At 36.3% G+C, this 16,490-nt stretch overlaps 1 protein-coding gene and 1 long non-coding RNA gene across 9 annotated transcripts; one reads left to right on the top strand and one right to left on the bottom strand.

Moving 5' to 3' along the window:
• The first annotated feature begins 727 nt into the window (after positions 1-727).
• LOC124300443 (carbohydrate sulfotransferase 5-like) lies at positions 728-15,455 on the top strand. 8 transcript variants are annotated; one of them, XM_046754562.1, is made up of 8 exons: positions 759-1,156; positions 7,363-7,508; positions 9,187-9,234; positions 9,817-9,959; positions 10,103-10,338; positions 10,708-10,906; positions 11,532-11,711; positions 12,005-15,453. In XM_046754562.1, the coding sequence occupies exons 2-8, from the start codon at positions 7,371-7,373 to the stop codon at positions 12,324-12,326; spliced, it is 1,266 nt and encodes a 421-aa protein (XP_046610518.1). In that variant the 5' UTR covers positions 759-1,156; positions 7,363-7,370; the 3' UTR covers positions 12,327-15,453. The 8 variants fall into 8 exon arrangements, 7 of the variants coding, with proteins under 7 accessions (XP_046610518.1, XP_046610524.1, XP_046610522.1 ...); XM_046754566.1 differs by lacking the exon at positions 759-1,156 and adding an exon at positions 3,980-4,022 and having other exon boundaries at positions 12,005-15,455; XM_046754563.1 differs by lacking the exon at positions 759-1,156 and adding an exon at positions 5,647-5,952 and having other exon boundaries at positions 12,005-15,455.
• LOC124300452 (uncharacterized) lies at positions 4,181-16,463 on the bottom strand. Its single transcript, XR_006907220.1, has 5 exons — positions 16,237-16,463; positions 8,225-8,355; positions 5,222-5,737; positions 5,030-5,129; positions 4,181-4,632 (listed from the first exon to the last, which is right to left on the bottom strand). It is a non-coding gene; the product is annotated as an uncharacterized LOC124300452 (long non-coding RNA).
• Between the last annotated feature and the right edge of the window lie 27 nt (positions 16,464-16,490).

The following is a 16,490-nucleotide window of genomic DNA, read 5'->3' as shown; positions in this document are numbered from 1 at the left end:
GCTTGGCGGTAAGATTCGCCCTATTCCATTGGCGGGAACCACGGTGGGATTATCAGCGCTAACGGTGTTGACGGTCAATGTCGTTGTTCAAAAAAATTGTTTTTCGCCACTTTATTTATTTTGGAAATTTACAAGGTCATCTGTAGCTACTTCCTGACCACAGGTGCGAGGGGTGCGAGTTCGGATTCGATTTTATCTGAAGCCGACATAAGCGTCTCTCTCTCGCACGTGTATAGGTCCGCTGTTGTACCTATACCTATGTAGACAATTTTAAATCATGGCTCGTAGTTTTGTGAATCGGTAGTGAAATTGGCTATGAAATCACGGTGAAACCGAATCACAGCAAAAGCGCGCACCGCAGAGTGTGTACTGATTTCCCTAGTTTTCCTGTTCTCCCATTGGTTGGATACTAGGGAATCACACTCAGGGTGCGTATCTTCGTCAAATTGGTCATAAAACATTACACCGAAGTTACCGGCAGACGCAAAGAAGCATGTTCTGTCGGGCTGTGTTGATATCTAGTTGAGCGCGGTCCAAGCACTGCCTAGTTCATGTTCTAGCTGTCGGAAATTATCCTTGGGGACTGTCCAAGGAACACGAAACTCATGTCGACAAATCGTTTCCCAACTGAAGAGGGCACTGGTGTTTTATAGGTAGAGAAATGGCCGGAGCGGGGTCGGGGGGCGGGGGGGGACAAGGCGCTAGCAAAAACTTGCTACGAATCACATTGCAAGGTCATCGATTGGTCGATTTTGGGTAGCCCTGCAACCAATGACACTTCGGTGCTAATAGAACACTAGCGACGCTAATGGTACAAAAAAAAAACGTCATGTACACGATTCTGCGACAAGTTTAGTCAATTCACCCATTTAAGTTCGTGCTCCTTGTTTGCTCCTTATACAGTCTTCATGAAATTATCAGTGGAAATTGTATGGTCAGTTATGGTTGGCTATGGCACTGCTGTAAGTTCGTGCATGGATTTGTGTAACATTTTGTATTTTTCATTACTGTCATCTGCTGAGTGGAAATGAATCTATCCGAGGAAATAAAACACTGGTAAACGGCTGCAAAGATGTTTTCACTAACGGAATCGATTAAACATATCCAAATAACATTCCGTGTCAATGCATAATGGAAGACTCCAAGCTACCTTGAGGTACATAATTTACGTGAAATTAAATGAAAACTATTACGTTAAATTGCGCATGGAAGAAGCATCCCAATATTCCATTAATTATTTCCAGTGATGTTTAAATCGTCTTCAATTGTCGTTCGACCCTCACTATTCTTATTGATATCGTATTGGAACGTGTGTATGTGTGCTAATAAACTCTTGAGGTTTCTAATTAAATGAGTATATTTTTTGATGTACGTTTAATTTTACAGCGTTGTAATAGTTTTACAAAGCTGTACTTCATAAGCTGCATTAGATATTTGCTGTTTCGAAATATATTCTTATTGAATAAAATTATTAATTCATATTTATTACTTGGTATAGAGTAGTTAAAACTATGGTACTGAGATGGTACTTTTTTTTTGGATGCGATTATAATTATTTTCAAGTTTTTTTCTAGACCATTCACATAACATTTTTACGTGGAATAATTTTTTTCTTTTGTACCTGCAAGTATTTTTGTTCACTCAAGTTTATCCAATATTAATTTACGCACTGTATTGAGTTTTCATTTATAATCAAATTTTTCTAGGTTGGATTAGACGCTGAAGGAAATCAGAGAAACAATTGCTGCAATTAGCACGACTCTTAAACACTTCTTCCCGAAATAATCTAACTTGGCTTTTTGGGGATCACCACATTTGGCTGCACGCAGTGTACTCTTTACTTTATAATTACCACCATTATTCTGCATTCATGCATGTGCATTTTACACATTAGTATTAATTTAGTGCCAAACACCGTACTATTTCTTAATTAAATTTACATTGAAACTTCTTAAAAATTTATTGATAGTTCATACGACTTTATTCGCGAAAAGATCGATTTAAAATTGGATAATTATTGTTTCAATACCCAATACTGTACCTAGAACATTCGGAAAATGTAAAATTACATTACACAATACATAAGAGAAGGATTAAATTGTATAGAAAATAGTTACATAGAGTTGTTACTTGATTCTATACCCATATCAATAAACGCTAGACAATTTTTCATAACAATACTACAGAACACTACATGTTATTTTTCACTTTTAAACAAATAAACTGATATATGCAATAGACCACTACTTCTCGTTTCTCTTTTATACCTTAAATTCCCTAGCTTACTTTATGCATTTACTTAGGCATGTAATACGAGCACGAGACGATTTCAACGATTTTAGTTGTAGTAAAATTTTCGCTTGAATATCATGTCCAATTATCTTTTAGGAGTGATGTATATTTTACGAATCCGTGGATATTTACTGCATGTTTCGCCTGTAGTTATACCTCTCTGGAATCCAGTACCGCTATTGTATGAAACTGGTGTAAGAATTGCGACAGTTACGAAATGAATTTTTCTCACCCTTTTCAAATTTTTCTTGTGATATTCATGAACGTCGAAATACATGTATAAGTGATTAAATCACAACTGAGTAAACCCCGAATGCTCGTCACATTGACTTTTTTTTTTTAAACAGTCCATCAGCCCACCCACAACAAACATGTCCTTGAATTGAAACGTTTAATGCGAAAAATGTGAAATAACGTTGAGATTCAAAACGATAATACTTTCCGTAAGGTTCCATAGTGTAAAAAATATCGTCCGAAATTATATCGAATTACGTTGGGCGAAAAAGACATTACGAAGTCTCAGACGTTCTAGTGTAACATGTAGAACGATGAAATCTAGCCAGCAAGACGAAACCCGATGAATTATTCATCTCTCTATATTCCGTTAATTAAAAATTTGTATGAACTGTTTTAGTATTCTCTGATAAAAAAAAAAAAAAAATAACTAGTACATTACGATGTAGCAAGATCCGCCTGAAAAATTTTAGCTCTATACCTACGTTTATTCGTTGAAAAATTGTGAGCAAAAAGTCTAACGGTCGGTTTCCATAATTAGAGATTAAGATTAAGTAACACTAACATACACAGCAATAATTTGAGAGCGTGGTATCTATTCGTTTGGAATCGGGATTGAATTTCAATTTTATCTGAGTGAAATGCATCTAAAAAATTAAAATTTTCAACTATTTCGATTCGAAGCGGCGTAATTTTGGACAAACTTTGATTCGTCAATACGTTTGAAAATGTGAATTACCAAAATTTCTTTCAGTTCACCGGACATTTCATTGATTAGAGCCGCATGCGTTTTGTCTCGTGGCGACATCCGCAGTTTATACTGCACCACAATACATATAGTATTGTATATAGATCTAAATCAATACCTTACTCAAGGCGAGTGTAGGTGTACAATATGCTTGTTGCCGAACTATGCACGCAAGTTGCAACGGCTATAAAATTCAATTACACAGTGTGGTTATAGTTGTATAAATACAGCGGTGCATTTCACACGCGTAGCTACGTGACCGTTAATCTTACGAACTGGGGGGTCGTAATTTAATACTTCCTGTGTCGACTATTATCGCAATAGAATTTTATCGTTTCAAATCGAGCCCTGATAAGAAGAGGCAGATTTATGCCGAGTCCTGTTAATTTTCAACTGTTATTTTTTCATTAGTTAACGTTGAATCGGTTCTCTTCTCTCTGTCATCGACAGTCATTACAACAATATTCTCATTCCATTATTTATCGTTACGTTGAGCAACTTATATCATCTGCTTGTCGAAATGCAAAGAACTTACTGGGTGCGTTGGATCCGAAATTTTATTTATTTCACTGTTTCTAGGATATTCACGGCTGATTTGCGTTTAAAAAAAAAGTAACAAATGACGAATAGAAATTTTCTAAAAGTGTTCCTTTCGCCCGACATGTAACCACTACAATAACACCTTTTCAAGTATTTTTATCGTCGAACGAATGCCAGATACGAATTGGGTTATTATCACACACCTCAGGTGTAGTATAACGTACGATTATGTATTTGTTATTCACGAAGATAAAGTTTTTGTTTCCCCCTCGATGCACAAACAATTATGTGTAAATTTATTCCTACACAGCGAGGTGAACAATTTCAGAATGTATATTTGCTTTCTAACAGTATATATTCCAGTGATTGTTTATAATATAATTTATTTTCGATAGAATTGTTGATAATTTACACTTATTTTTCGAAAAGTACGGCTGAATGTATCTTAATTCCTCACACTGCAGTGTCTGTGTCTCATACAATGCTGAGTTGTTTCCTGGCAACTCAGCATTTTCCTTTCATAGAATAAGTGTAGGGCTAAAAGATTATTCGTTCCACTTCGGTTGTGACGTCAGTGGTTGGGAAGGCTTTGAAACAATTTTCATTGTCATTGGGGTTTCAATTTACGGCAGGGCACATCTGGTGAGCATATTGGCTACATTCAGGTATAATGGCATCCGCTGTTTACAAGGTGACGGTAAACCAAGAAACCCGAGGATATTCTGGTATTTGTATACCCATCCATTGGGAAAACTTTCTATTCACCGTCCTGCATTTCTCGGCCTTCAGAGCCTGTTCACACGAACTCAACTCTGAAACTGTAAAAGTACCGGAAGGTTTTGAAAAATAACAGCGATTCCAATCGTGGCTGGAAAATTTACAAGTACGTAGGAGAGAGGCGGGCAAAATCGGTCCCTTAAAGGAAGGAGTAATGTTTGACCAATTTCTAAAACGTCATTTGTTTTGTCTTTGGCCTAAAAATACATTTTAAGCGTTATCGACTTTTTTTTAAATCCCCTTTAGTTGTACAGAGGACGTATTTTCCCCGCTTTTCCACTTCTTGAAAAAACGAAAACTGGAAAAGCCCTGGATCAAGTGCCTGTTGCACTTTCCAACAGACAAAATGAGTGAAAAGTTAACTTTAGATTCACTCACAGACAAACTTTGTTGCGAAAAGCGTTAATAAATAACTTATATATGTGTACATGTACTCACCGACAACATGCAGTCGGAATACGATCCGTTTTCTAGATTCACAAATACATCGTACAACGTTAGAAAAAAGGTTGATCGTTTCACAAGCAAGAAGAAAAAGCTGCGAATTAAGAATAACGAACCTTTACCGTATAGTAGGTATAATAACACCCTAGTAATACAGCCAACACAAAAATTTCTCGAGTTACTTACACCAATCCTCTTAAAAATATGCCCTCTTTGCCGTTATTAAGGGGCTGTGAGTGGGTGACTCCCTTTCATTTGGCCACCCCAAGGAAGACCATGACGTGTAGACTAACTAAAATTACGTGCTTGAATTTTCTTTTACGATGCGATCTTATCAGCGTGATCGATATAACGGGTATCCATCACCAGGTGGGTAGTTTCGCCTGAAAAGAATGTTCGTTGAATGATAATGGCTTTGAATAAAATTGATGAAATTATTGGATATCGAGGGAAAATTTTTCAGTAATCCTGAATAATTTCAGATTTTAGATGAATTTTACAATCGTTTGATCCCCGGTTCAAGTCACGGTAAAATCAAATAATTCTGATTTAACGTAATCTTAGTCCTTATCGTATGTATGATCTATCTTAGCTTTGCCTGCGTAATAATCTTGCAGTTTGTATGCGTTACTTGAAGCGTTCTTAAAGCCGCGTAATCGGCGCATCCACACGTGACCCATACCTATCAGCTCAATGCGGCACCTGTTAATGATAATTGGAATCATAATTGCTCGTAATAATTGTTGATCACGTGACTTTTGGTTAGACAGATTCACAAGTATCGGAAGTCGACTTTAATAATAAGTAATAAATTCGGACCTCGGTTGCGTTACTACAATTTTTTCGTTGGACGTTGCAGCTATTGTAAGGATTTTCATTTCCTGTACTTCCTGGACCAGGAAGTTAAGCGGAGGCTGGTGTGTGGTGAGATTAACAAGCACAATAATACCCTGGCTTACAAATGCACAATGATAAGATTAGGATACGCAAAAAAATCGATAATACAACCGCGATCGATTTTTCCTTTAAAAATTTACACTCTTGCAACTTTACACCCTCAAAATTATACATACCACGGTGCAGATATGCTGTGCACGTCGAGTTAACTAATATATAAAGTGTACATAAATGGGTGCAGATTTCTACGTGATCTGGATTTGTTACTTCGTGTTTTGATATTTGGTATACATAATATATATTTTTCAACGTGGTGTACATGAACGTTCAGTCAGTATCAGATGTTTTTTACGGTTGGTAACGATATTTTTTCATTCTGATTTGTTCTAGAAAATTGATCAGCCCACCGTAAAGGTATGGGTATAATGTTATGCGAAGGTGGCATAAATCGTAGGTTCATCTGTATCCGATAACTATCGAACAATGAACTTCCCCCGTGTTCTCCCAATTAAAAACTAAATACATACGAGTTTGCTGTGAAATATTTGACCGTGATTCCTTGCAAATACAATCTTTACACCTGTCACGTGAATAATTTTTTACTTCGCATGAATTCATAGAGCATGCGTAGAAAATTCATTGTCATAGTTACAATCCGAAGGTTATAGGTCATTCTTATCTGCTGCAGATATGCATGCGTACTCCGATAAAAAATATCATGAACGGTTGTATAGAAATAACTACGATTTAATTTTCCGTATTTTAATTCAACCTGCCGTGATTTTTTTTGCGATTACGATATTCCCCCATAGCTGGGTGTTCAACCTAGTGCTACAGCTTCGTGGATACCCCTACTCTCTCGACTCTGTAGGCTTTGCTTGCTATCTCGATACAGCGCTATAACGCTGGAAAAAGCTGTTCTAGATTTACGAATAAGCAATTACTCTGATTGTGAGCAGTGCAACAAGTCGAGTTAGTCTAGGATTATGCGAGTTCGTATAAAGCATTTTCAATCTTCAATATTATTCCCACATCTGATATAATACTGAAAAATCCGAGCTGGTTCGTGAAAAAAAAATTTAGTGTAATAATTTCAGCTGTATTTGCTGCAACACTCATCCGAATTGTACAATTATTTAAACAAATTACACACAATATCAATAATCCGTTTTATTTGTCTGCTTTGACGTTGAAATAAAAATAATTGTTCACCCAGTAGTTAGTATTTTAATGTTTTTTGTAATCCTCATAAATTCCGTAATGTCAGATAGGATGTTTTTTCATGTATTGCTAATCAATTGCTTGCAAGTATAGCGAGAATTCGGTAGCTGCGTATAAAATAATACTTCTTGTTGTTTGTTGTGATTTTTATTACAGCCTCGCCTATTTTCGCCCGGTATCCACGGTTTACGAATAAATTTACTGTGCAGGTATCGAGATGTCTAAGCTAGCAAGCTTTTATGGGCTGGTCGGCCTAGGATCTCTATGTTTGGTATTTTTATTCTTCAACCAAAGGTACGGCAGCCCAATGAAGCATCGAATACAACCGATATTAGCAGTGGGACGATCCTGGGAGGTGAGTTCGTGCTTGAAATGGAAATTAAAGGTTAATTTCAAGCCTCAAGGATATACACCTTGTACCTACTAGGGTGTTTCGGTTAGAATCGACATTCATTTCCGCTTATACTTGAAGAACTTGTGAATAGCAACAAAAAAGAAATCCTATTTGCAGGATATATCTCTTAAGCCCAATTCTTGAAGGTGGTTCGTGGAAATCAAAGCCCCATTTAAATATCTCATTATTAGGGAAGGTATTCTTTTTAATTGTTACCATTCAACCGCATTTAATGATACGGACTTGAATCTCGAAGCATTTCCTCGAGGAAATCGCCGAAATTTAATTATATGTATACAGAAATTTATCTTTAAATGTGTTTAGTAGCTACAACTAATGAATTCACAATAGAAACTCGAATACCAATTTTATAAGAAATTTAATTCTCTCTATAACAATGCATTCAGGATCAAATGTTTTCAAAAGGAAGATCCTAGTGATTATGATTTGATCTGACCAATTTGTGACGGAAAATAAAGTCGAACAGTGCCGTAATCTTTTATCTGCACTATTGGTGACTTATCTGTAATGCTATTCGGATACAGACTAATTAATCGATATCAGAGAACGAAAATGAGTGTTATTGCGCTAATCACATTTATGCGATAATAAAAATTATGTAGCTGCCTTAGAACCAGAGTATAGAGGCTTCTGTAATTTTAACCTAAATTACGTACCCGGGTCTTAATTAGGAAGTATCGGCTACGAAAGAACCAATCCTTTTCAGTCCTTCATCCTACATTTTGTTGTTTCAGTTGAAGTATAACTACCCAGTAGAGAAGATCATTATCGATTGTCTCGGAGCAACCTAAACAATAATCACAACGTTGAATTTAATTGATTTTTACGGGATGTTTTTCGGTATAATTATTCATTTTGTATCAACGTGATGAAACCCACGGTGGACTCGGTATAAAAATCTTACATATTACTTAAAAAACGTTGTCAAATCCAATGAAAATATTTATGTTCATATCAAAGTACGAGATCGTACGGAACATCCATCTATTTAGCACTTGTCCGAATGTTAAGCGATTTGTCGAAATCGTTATTGAAGAGCCTACAGTTTTTGAGACGAGAATGGATTTTTGTGGTTTTTTTGAATCTCGTCGGTCATGTGCAGGGAATTTGTATAAAAATAGTTAGGTGAATGGGGTGAAAGACAAAATGTAGTAATAAATCAGCGACGGAATCGTGAATTTTAACTATAATTAATACACTTACGTTTCTACATTGGGCATATTTTTGCCTGTAATTGAAATTAAAGAACGGGAAAATTAAATAAGCTCCCGTTACTCGCACGCGATATTCGGACAGCTGTGCGCGCGTAAAAATTTTGCCATATTGCGTATCAGTGAGCGGGAATAACAAAAATTAACTGATTTACGATTTTTTGCTACGCTGTAAGGTCACATAACATATGTAGCGAATGTAACATAGAAATTCCAAAAACCGTGTACGCACTTCCCTTAATTTTTATGGTCAAATACAGCGATTTCTTTTTTCGATTTTTCAATTACATATGTCACCGAAAATCTATCAGCTTATCGTTAGCCACTTAAAATTCATTCGCTTGAAAAATAAAGACGCAGGTATTATCGTTCAAGTCATTCAACAGTTCTGTGCACTTTTGCTTTAGGATTTTGAAACAACACCAGAGCCCTATGAATTTGAGGAACCAGTATCGGTAAGGCACCTTCGACATATTTTATATCGAATGTTTTTCCCGAAAGTAATAATATACCCTGATTGTGAGTGTGCATGTACGTTTTCAATCTGCGATTCCTATATGTTGTGTTTTTTTTTTCTTTGGTGTGCCTTAAGCTTATAGTACAGAAAAAAAAGAACTACATGCAGTAAACTGATTTTACCCGTCGATCGTTGTCCGTCTCTAGATCAGATTGTTTGCAGCATATATCCAACCCGTTCATATGCACGTTTAATCGAATATTTAGCTTACCTTAAAACTGAGGTTTTTTCGTAAAATATTGCAGTTATAGTTTGTTCTTACGTGAAAGAATATAAGCGGAGTAGTTTAGTTGAAAGAATTGGTCCTCATCTTCAGCCAATACCAATTGACCTGACATATTATGTATGTATGTATATGTATATAGAGATGAGATTGTACTTTTTCGTACTGTTTACATTGAACCGTTTTTGTGATACGTGTTTGTAATTTGAACTGACGAATTGAATCGAAAATAACGCGATTGATATTGACTTTTCCGACTCGTCAATAAACAGATATACAATGTTCCGTCAATTACAGAACGCACCTGTCGTCAAGGAAGCTGATGATTCGGTTGCCACGTTGAACGAAATACAGCAAGTCCTTAATCTGCAACGAAGGATGATTCGCGACGATATGATAGGTTACCAATATCCCAATGGCAGATACAATAAAAGTGCCAAGTAAGACGATTTTCTCTTTCTTGCTGTAACTCACAACGTAAAATATCGATGTGCGAAATATGATTTTGAAATTTCTCAACGATTTATACAATTCCACAAGTTTATCATGTATAAATAAAGATCCGTATTGTTGTATATTGTAGAAGACTTGAAGATTTAGTGATGGAAAAAAATGGGAAACCAATCAGAAGTGTCATTATAACAACATGGCGTAGCGGAAGTACGTTTCTCGGCGACGTTCTCACGGCACATCCCGGGGTCTTTTATCACTATGAACCGCTTTTAGATTTTGACATTGTTCAAATTCGAGGTCCTCCCTTGGCCAGTCAAGCTTTAAGAAATCTTAAAGCGCTACTGAACTGCGAATACGAAGATCTAGGTAATGCGTGCATCAATTTTATTCTTATACTTGTAATAAACGTAACTCAACCTCTCGTAGTGACAGTTTTGTATCTCATTTTCAACCATTGTCTGATAAGTTCACATATCACGTGATGTCAAGTTTTTTATCTATTTTAATTGCATGCCCCTTTAATACGCTTCAAGTGTAAAAAACTGATCAACTTCCTCCATTTTCGTAGTGTGCAAAAACCATTAATATTCATGAAAATAGTGTTACATTTTTGCATTCACGTGATATCTTTCACGAGTCTGTTATATTGAACTCGAAATATCCATATTCTCCAAGGCGACGTACTATCAAGCATGAATAATATTGCAACTAATCGCTTTAATCCTGTAATTTCAGATCACTATATACAATTTGGAAGGGGCCATTCTTGGCTTTTGAATCATAACTCACCACTGTGGAAGCAATGCCAATCTCACAGAAGAATCTGTTATAATCACAGATTTCTTAGCGGAATGTGTAAACTTTTTCCATTTCAGTCAATGAAGCTTGTCCGCCTCAGATTACGTGTTGCGCAACAACTTCTTGCCGATGAAAAGTTAGTAACATATTCAATAAAAGAGATGATAAATGATATCTAAAACAGATCTTACAGATTCTAATTTGCATCCACGATTCACAAAATACTAATATTGTGCCAAAAAGCCGAAAGAGCAGAAGCTTCTCCAAGACCTCATAAATATGGTCATTTCACCATCAGATATTGTATTAGTACAATATGGTTACATACACCATAGACACTTTCATTTGTTTTGTTGTGTAGTTCATAGTAGTTATTTTCAGTGATGGTAGTTCGAAGTTTGAGTGCTTATCCCTCCGAAAGCTGTTACTAAATTCCTGTCTTTATCAGCTCTGTCTTTATATCGTTACTTAAATTGTGTCCGCTAATGTATAAGATAGTACTATACTTTTGTATCGGCTAGCGCTGATTCTCAACTACTGATTTGTTATAGAGCATATTTTATGATTAATGCAACCATCATTCTATCAGCGGTTTTAAAATTTGAAATATTACTACTGACTATTGAATATGACACTTAGGATAATTATTACAATATCTAAATCTCAACATCACTCTATTGCAATGATAAACTCCATTGCCAATTATTTTTCAACACTTTGGAATGCATCCGATTTAAACTGTGCTGATAAATGTTTTCCAGATTAGCTGTAAGATTGATTCTCTTGGTGAGGGATCCCCGTGGGACTCTTCAGTCGAGAAAACACCGTTCGTTTTGCCGCGAAAGTCCGGACTGTTCAGACCCAAGTTTACTCTGTGCAGATATGGTGTCAGATTACAACGCCGCAGTGGAATTGCAGCGGAAATATCCCTCTACATTTAGGTGCGTGATTTGTTGAAATTATGCCTGTTACAGAAGAAGACACGTAGGAATATAACAATGATATATCACTGAACGAATGGTTTTCAAAGTGATTGGATCAGGGAACCCAAACAGTATCGGTAATTGGAAACTACTGAATTTCTAAAACTGAAATAGCACTGTACTCAAATAGAGCTTATAACTCTGAGCAAAGCTTTTGGCTGACTGTCATTAGGAATTATTGGATAATATTTTTCTTAAGGGTATTGATCGGAAATATTTATCTCAAACGATGAAAATCATCATTGTTTCAGGGTGATACGATACGAAGATCTGGCTGTTGAGCCTTATAAACACGTGGAAGAACTTTTTAAATTTTATGGCCTCGACTTTCACCCGAGTGTGAAGAGGTTTCTAGACACTCATACAAAAAATGACGTCGGCGGTGTGTCCAGTACATACAGAAATTCGAAAGCGGCACCTTTTCACTGGAGGGCGGATTTAGAATTTGAAGAAGTCGAAGAAATTCAACGAAATTGCGTTGTCGCTATGAAACACTGGGGTTACGTGCATGCAATCAACGCTTCTCATCAAAGAGAATTCAATCCCATAACAGATTACGTGCTACGTTTGTGACACACTGCGTCGAAGTCTGTAGCGATATCAGAATGTTATTTCAAATTGAATGTACATCTCAAACGAGAGTTACAGATTTAGCAGGTTAGTCAAAATTATTAACAGCACCAATTTGTTATTATTCAAAATTTGACTACCGTACACAGGTTCTTGTGGTTTCGGAATGCGTGCATGCCAGTATTCCGGCACCTCAAAGATTTATTTTTCCAAAGGTAAAAGTAAAGATATAAGTAAAGAAAAGGAAATACACGAAAAATGTGAGAAAACAATGACAGAAAACATGACAATATCATGACACTTACATACAGTCAAATGAATTTGTAATTATTATTCAATCATGGTTCAACAAGGTATAACTCTCACCTTTTACTTTTGGGATCATAGGTATTATTATATAAGCAGTATTACGGGCGATTCTTTTTTCTGTACATGTGAATCTACTTTTTTCCATGAACAAATTTTGCACCGTTAGATTAAAACTCAAAGTCAGACTACGCGAAAGCTTTGAAGTGCCCTTTGCGTATCAAGCCATGCTACCAGTGTTTATTACCAGTATTGTTCACACGTTAGGGAGAAAAATAAAATATGGATCTGACGTGGCAAACAAGCACACGCAAAAAGACACAAATTTACGCGACATGGATCCTGTGATCTCGCGATGCTCACCTCGTCGGTACATTTCAAAGGTTGTACACGCGAACGAATTAAGAAAATATGACAAATTATTGATAATGAATAACGAATCGGATGTTCAGTTTCATCAGGTACAAAATTTTGAATACTATCCGAGGATGTTTTAGTTACTTTATTTCGGACAGCCAGAGTGTCCTAACGATCACGAAATTATTGCACGACTATTAAAAACATCAACGATTATTCAATGTAGCTGGACTGCAGAATATGGTAGCTTGAGTTAACATTATTTAAGTTTACCAAGCTGTGATTAGAGTCAATTTTCCTGATACATAAGTCGTGTAATTCGCGAATGTTTAGATATTTCATCTATTTTGTAGGTATTTACAAGTCTATTATCATCAATAGTTTTATTTCATTTTACTTTTCCAAATATAAATCGTGAACTAAACGGTACACGATTCACCAAATTGTTCGCTGCTCGTTTGGCACATAGAATCGTTCGTACAGTAATTACATCGCTCAAAATTACTTCATTCCCTGCGCCAATTTCCGATTGGGCATTGAATTCAAATGAACAGATATGCATCGTTTCTCCGACGCGAGAAGAATCCTCGGCTACATACGGAAAACATATCATTGTGAAAGACACTTTTCCGGTCCTTGTTATTTCTTGTTTGAGTCCCAACGATTACTTGGCAGAGTTATGAAAGCTCAATTAAGCACGATATATTTCAAATATTATTAGCATAACTGGCACGGCATATATAGTATGATCGAAAGTCATTTGACGAATATAATTGAAAGTTACACGAAAAGCATGCCAGTACTTGAAGTAAATGAGTAAAAAATTAAAAAAAAAAAAAGAAAAGCAAAAATATTTTCATGGTAGAAAAGTAACGAAGCACGCGAACATTCCTCTCTATCGTATAACGCTTACAGAGTCCCGAGTCGGTAGAATAAATTCAATTAACGCATCACACAACATTAAATGTAATTTTGTAGTGTTTAAAAAATTCGAAAACGCAAAGAATGCAACAATTCCTTGTCGATCATTCAGAAGACAGCCAAATATCTTCAATGTCGTAACCGTAGTGCCTACCCTAATGATCTATTATTGTCAAATTAATCCGAGTACCTATCGTAATGTAACAAGTATATGGTGTCTTGAAAATTTCCGGTCGAAGTTTTTCGAAGTGCAATGGCGATCGCTGATCCGCGGTGAGCACAGATCGACACGTTCCCTTCGTAATACGGGAATACGAATAAGACTATAAACTAATAACGTGCGGTCGTTGACATGACTAAAACTTTATAAAACACGTGTTTAGGTATATTACCTATAATTTAGGGTATTGTCAATTGTTGATATAGTTTAATTGCCACCTCTCACCCATGCACTGAATATTTTTTCGTCATTTATTACGAGTGGCCTAATCTGCAGTAGTTGAGAAACGGGAATAGGAGTCTCAAGATCTAGTAATATGCAAAATAATATTGAAGTGACCCCGTTTTGCGTCAGCTTGTAACAATTATAAGTCGAACGTGACGCAATGAATTCCGTGACCAATTGTGTTTATACTTTAATCGCTTGTATCGCTTATCAGCTATTATACAATGTCATCAACCGGTATTCAGAGATTTACGACTTAACTTTGTCGTGAAATGATATGTTTCTTGTAATTCTGATCATGATGATCGAGCATTGATTTATTATAAAGTATTTCACGTCACCTTGATGGACGTGCATGATTTTTGTTTACTTTAGAGAAATATTTCACGATAAATGTGTGCGTCTGTTCACCTATAATATTATGTTACGTACTTTTGACACGTATACAGGACGCGAACTTATTGCTTGTAATAAAACTTGCATAAGTCATGTGGAGGCTGATATCTAGTTATTTATTATAATTTACGCAGTAAGTTTACATCGTCAATTTGTAAACCTAGTTTGTGAACTTGAAAATTAGTTTCCCTCTGTTGATGCAGTTTGGCAATTTGCGATCACATTATATAAAAGTAAAAACAAATTAAAAATTATTATACCAAACTTAGTGGTAAATTCGTTGCGACGAGTGATATATGCGGATAGTGGCAGAATGTTATACAAGTAATTGTGACATGTCATTTACATTTACTGGCTGAACTGTCGAAATGGTCGATATCCGTGACATTTTGCTGGCATGGTGTTATATACCTTCCTTGCTTCGGAAGAAAGAAAAATCCCTAGTTACTGCAATGTACGGCAAAAGTAATAACTGTGTCAGTCAAAGTGCAGAATAAGTTATTTATAGAGTTCAGTCAGGATTTTCAATAAAAAAATGTGCAATATCTTTCGTATATGATATGCTCAACAATTAAATATCATCATCATCATCATCACGTCGATTGTACAAAATTTTAAAGCACAACTTGTATTTGCCATGTATAGACAATTAAATATATACATTTGAAAGTATAACTGAATTTGTTCCTCAATCGTTACTCATACGGTCTTCATATCCTTTAGTTCTAGACATAACTGTACAAAATTTATTGTATTTTGTGGTTATTTATTTTTTCAATCCCTTATTCCAAAAGCGTTGAATTCCTTGGATAAGCAACTGATTTGCAATAGGAAAATAAAGATGCGAGACATTTCGTTGTAGCAAACAATCGAAAGCATATACATATATGCATATATGAATAGAATTCTTTCAAAGAAGACTAATCATAGTCGACTCAAGGATCTCTACATGCGGATTTCTCTTGCGGACTTGACTAAAAGTTGTCCGAGAGATGTCTTTCAGAACGAAAGTACAGATGAGTACCAGACAGTTAAGTATTCGGTAGGTTCACTAGATTACGTATAACTGGAAGACGACATCCGAAAGAGAAGCAACAAAGATGGCCAACCTCTCTCACTCCCTACATGTACACCCTTCGAAAATGTAACGCGACTCGATCATTTTTGTCTTTGAGCTATCTCTCTCCACGCTACCCTCACCACCTTGAGGCGCGTTCTAGTTATGATATATTTGATTGTCAATGAGTAGGTGCCAACGGTTACATGAAGGTACGAAGTATAGAATGGGTGGAAAGGTTCTCGTGTTCCCGGTGCGCCTCGCTCCCTGATCGGTAGGCCAAAATTGAGGTGCCCGTGAAGCATGTTACCTAGCTGGGTCAAGAGAAGGTCCTCTATTCGTTTGTTTGAGTATAAAAGTGCGGCTGATTGTTTTGAGAAATTTGAAATTCGTTAATACAGGAATTATTCGATGATGTTAGGACTTTGTACTTTTCTGTGTAGGTACGTCACGAATTCAGGGATTCTATTGTTCCTTGGGACCAGGCCGATCACTCATGTCCCAGGTAGCACACCGTTGGCTGTTAGTTGACTTAATATCGAAAGAAATTTTCAGTCAACTATGTCAAGTCGACTGGGAATAGGCATATTACGAGCCTATTGTCAACTGTACACTGAGTAAGATCGCGCGAATGTCCTCTGAAATAGCATGGCAAAGGCAATACCCGACGTCGACTATTATTAGG

This window comes from Neodiprion virginianus, chromosome 3, assembly GCF_021901495.1.
Source record: "Neodiprion virginianus isolate iyNeoVirg1 chromosome 3, iyNeoVirg1.1, whole genome shotgun sequence".
Taxonomy (NCBI): domain Eukaryota; kingdom Metazoa; phylum Arthropoda; class Insecta; order Hymenoptera; family Diprionidae; genus Neodiprion; species Neodiprion virginianus.
This window is presented reverse-complemented; position numbering and strand designations above follow the sequence as displayed.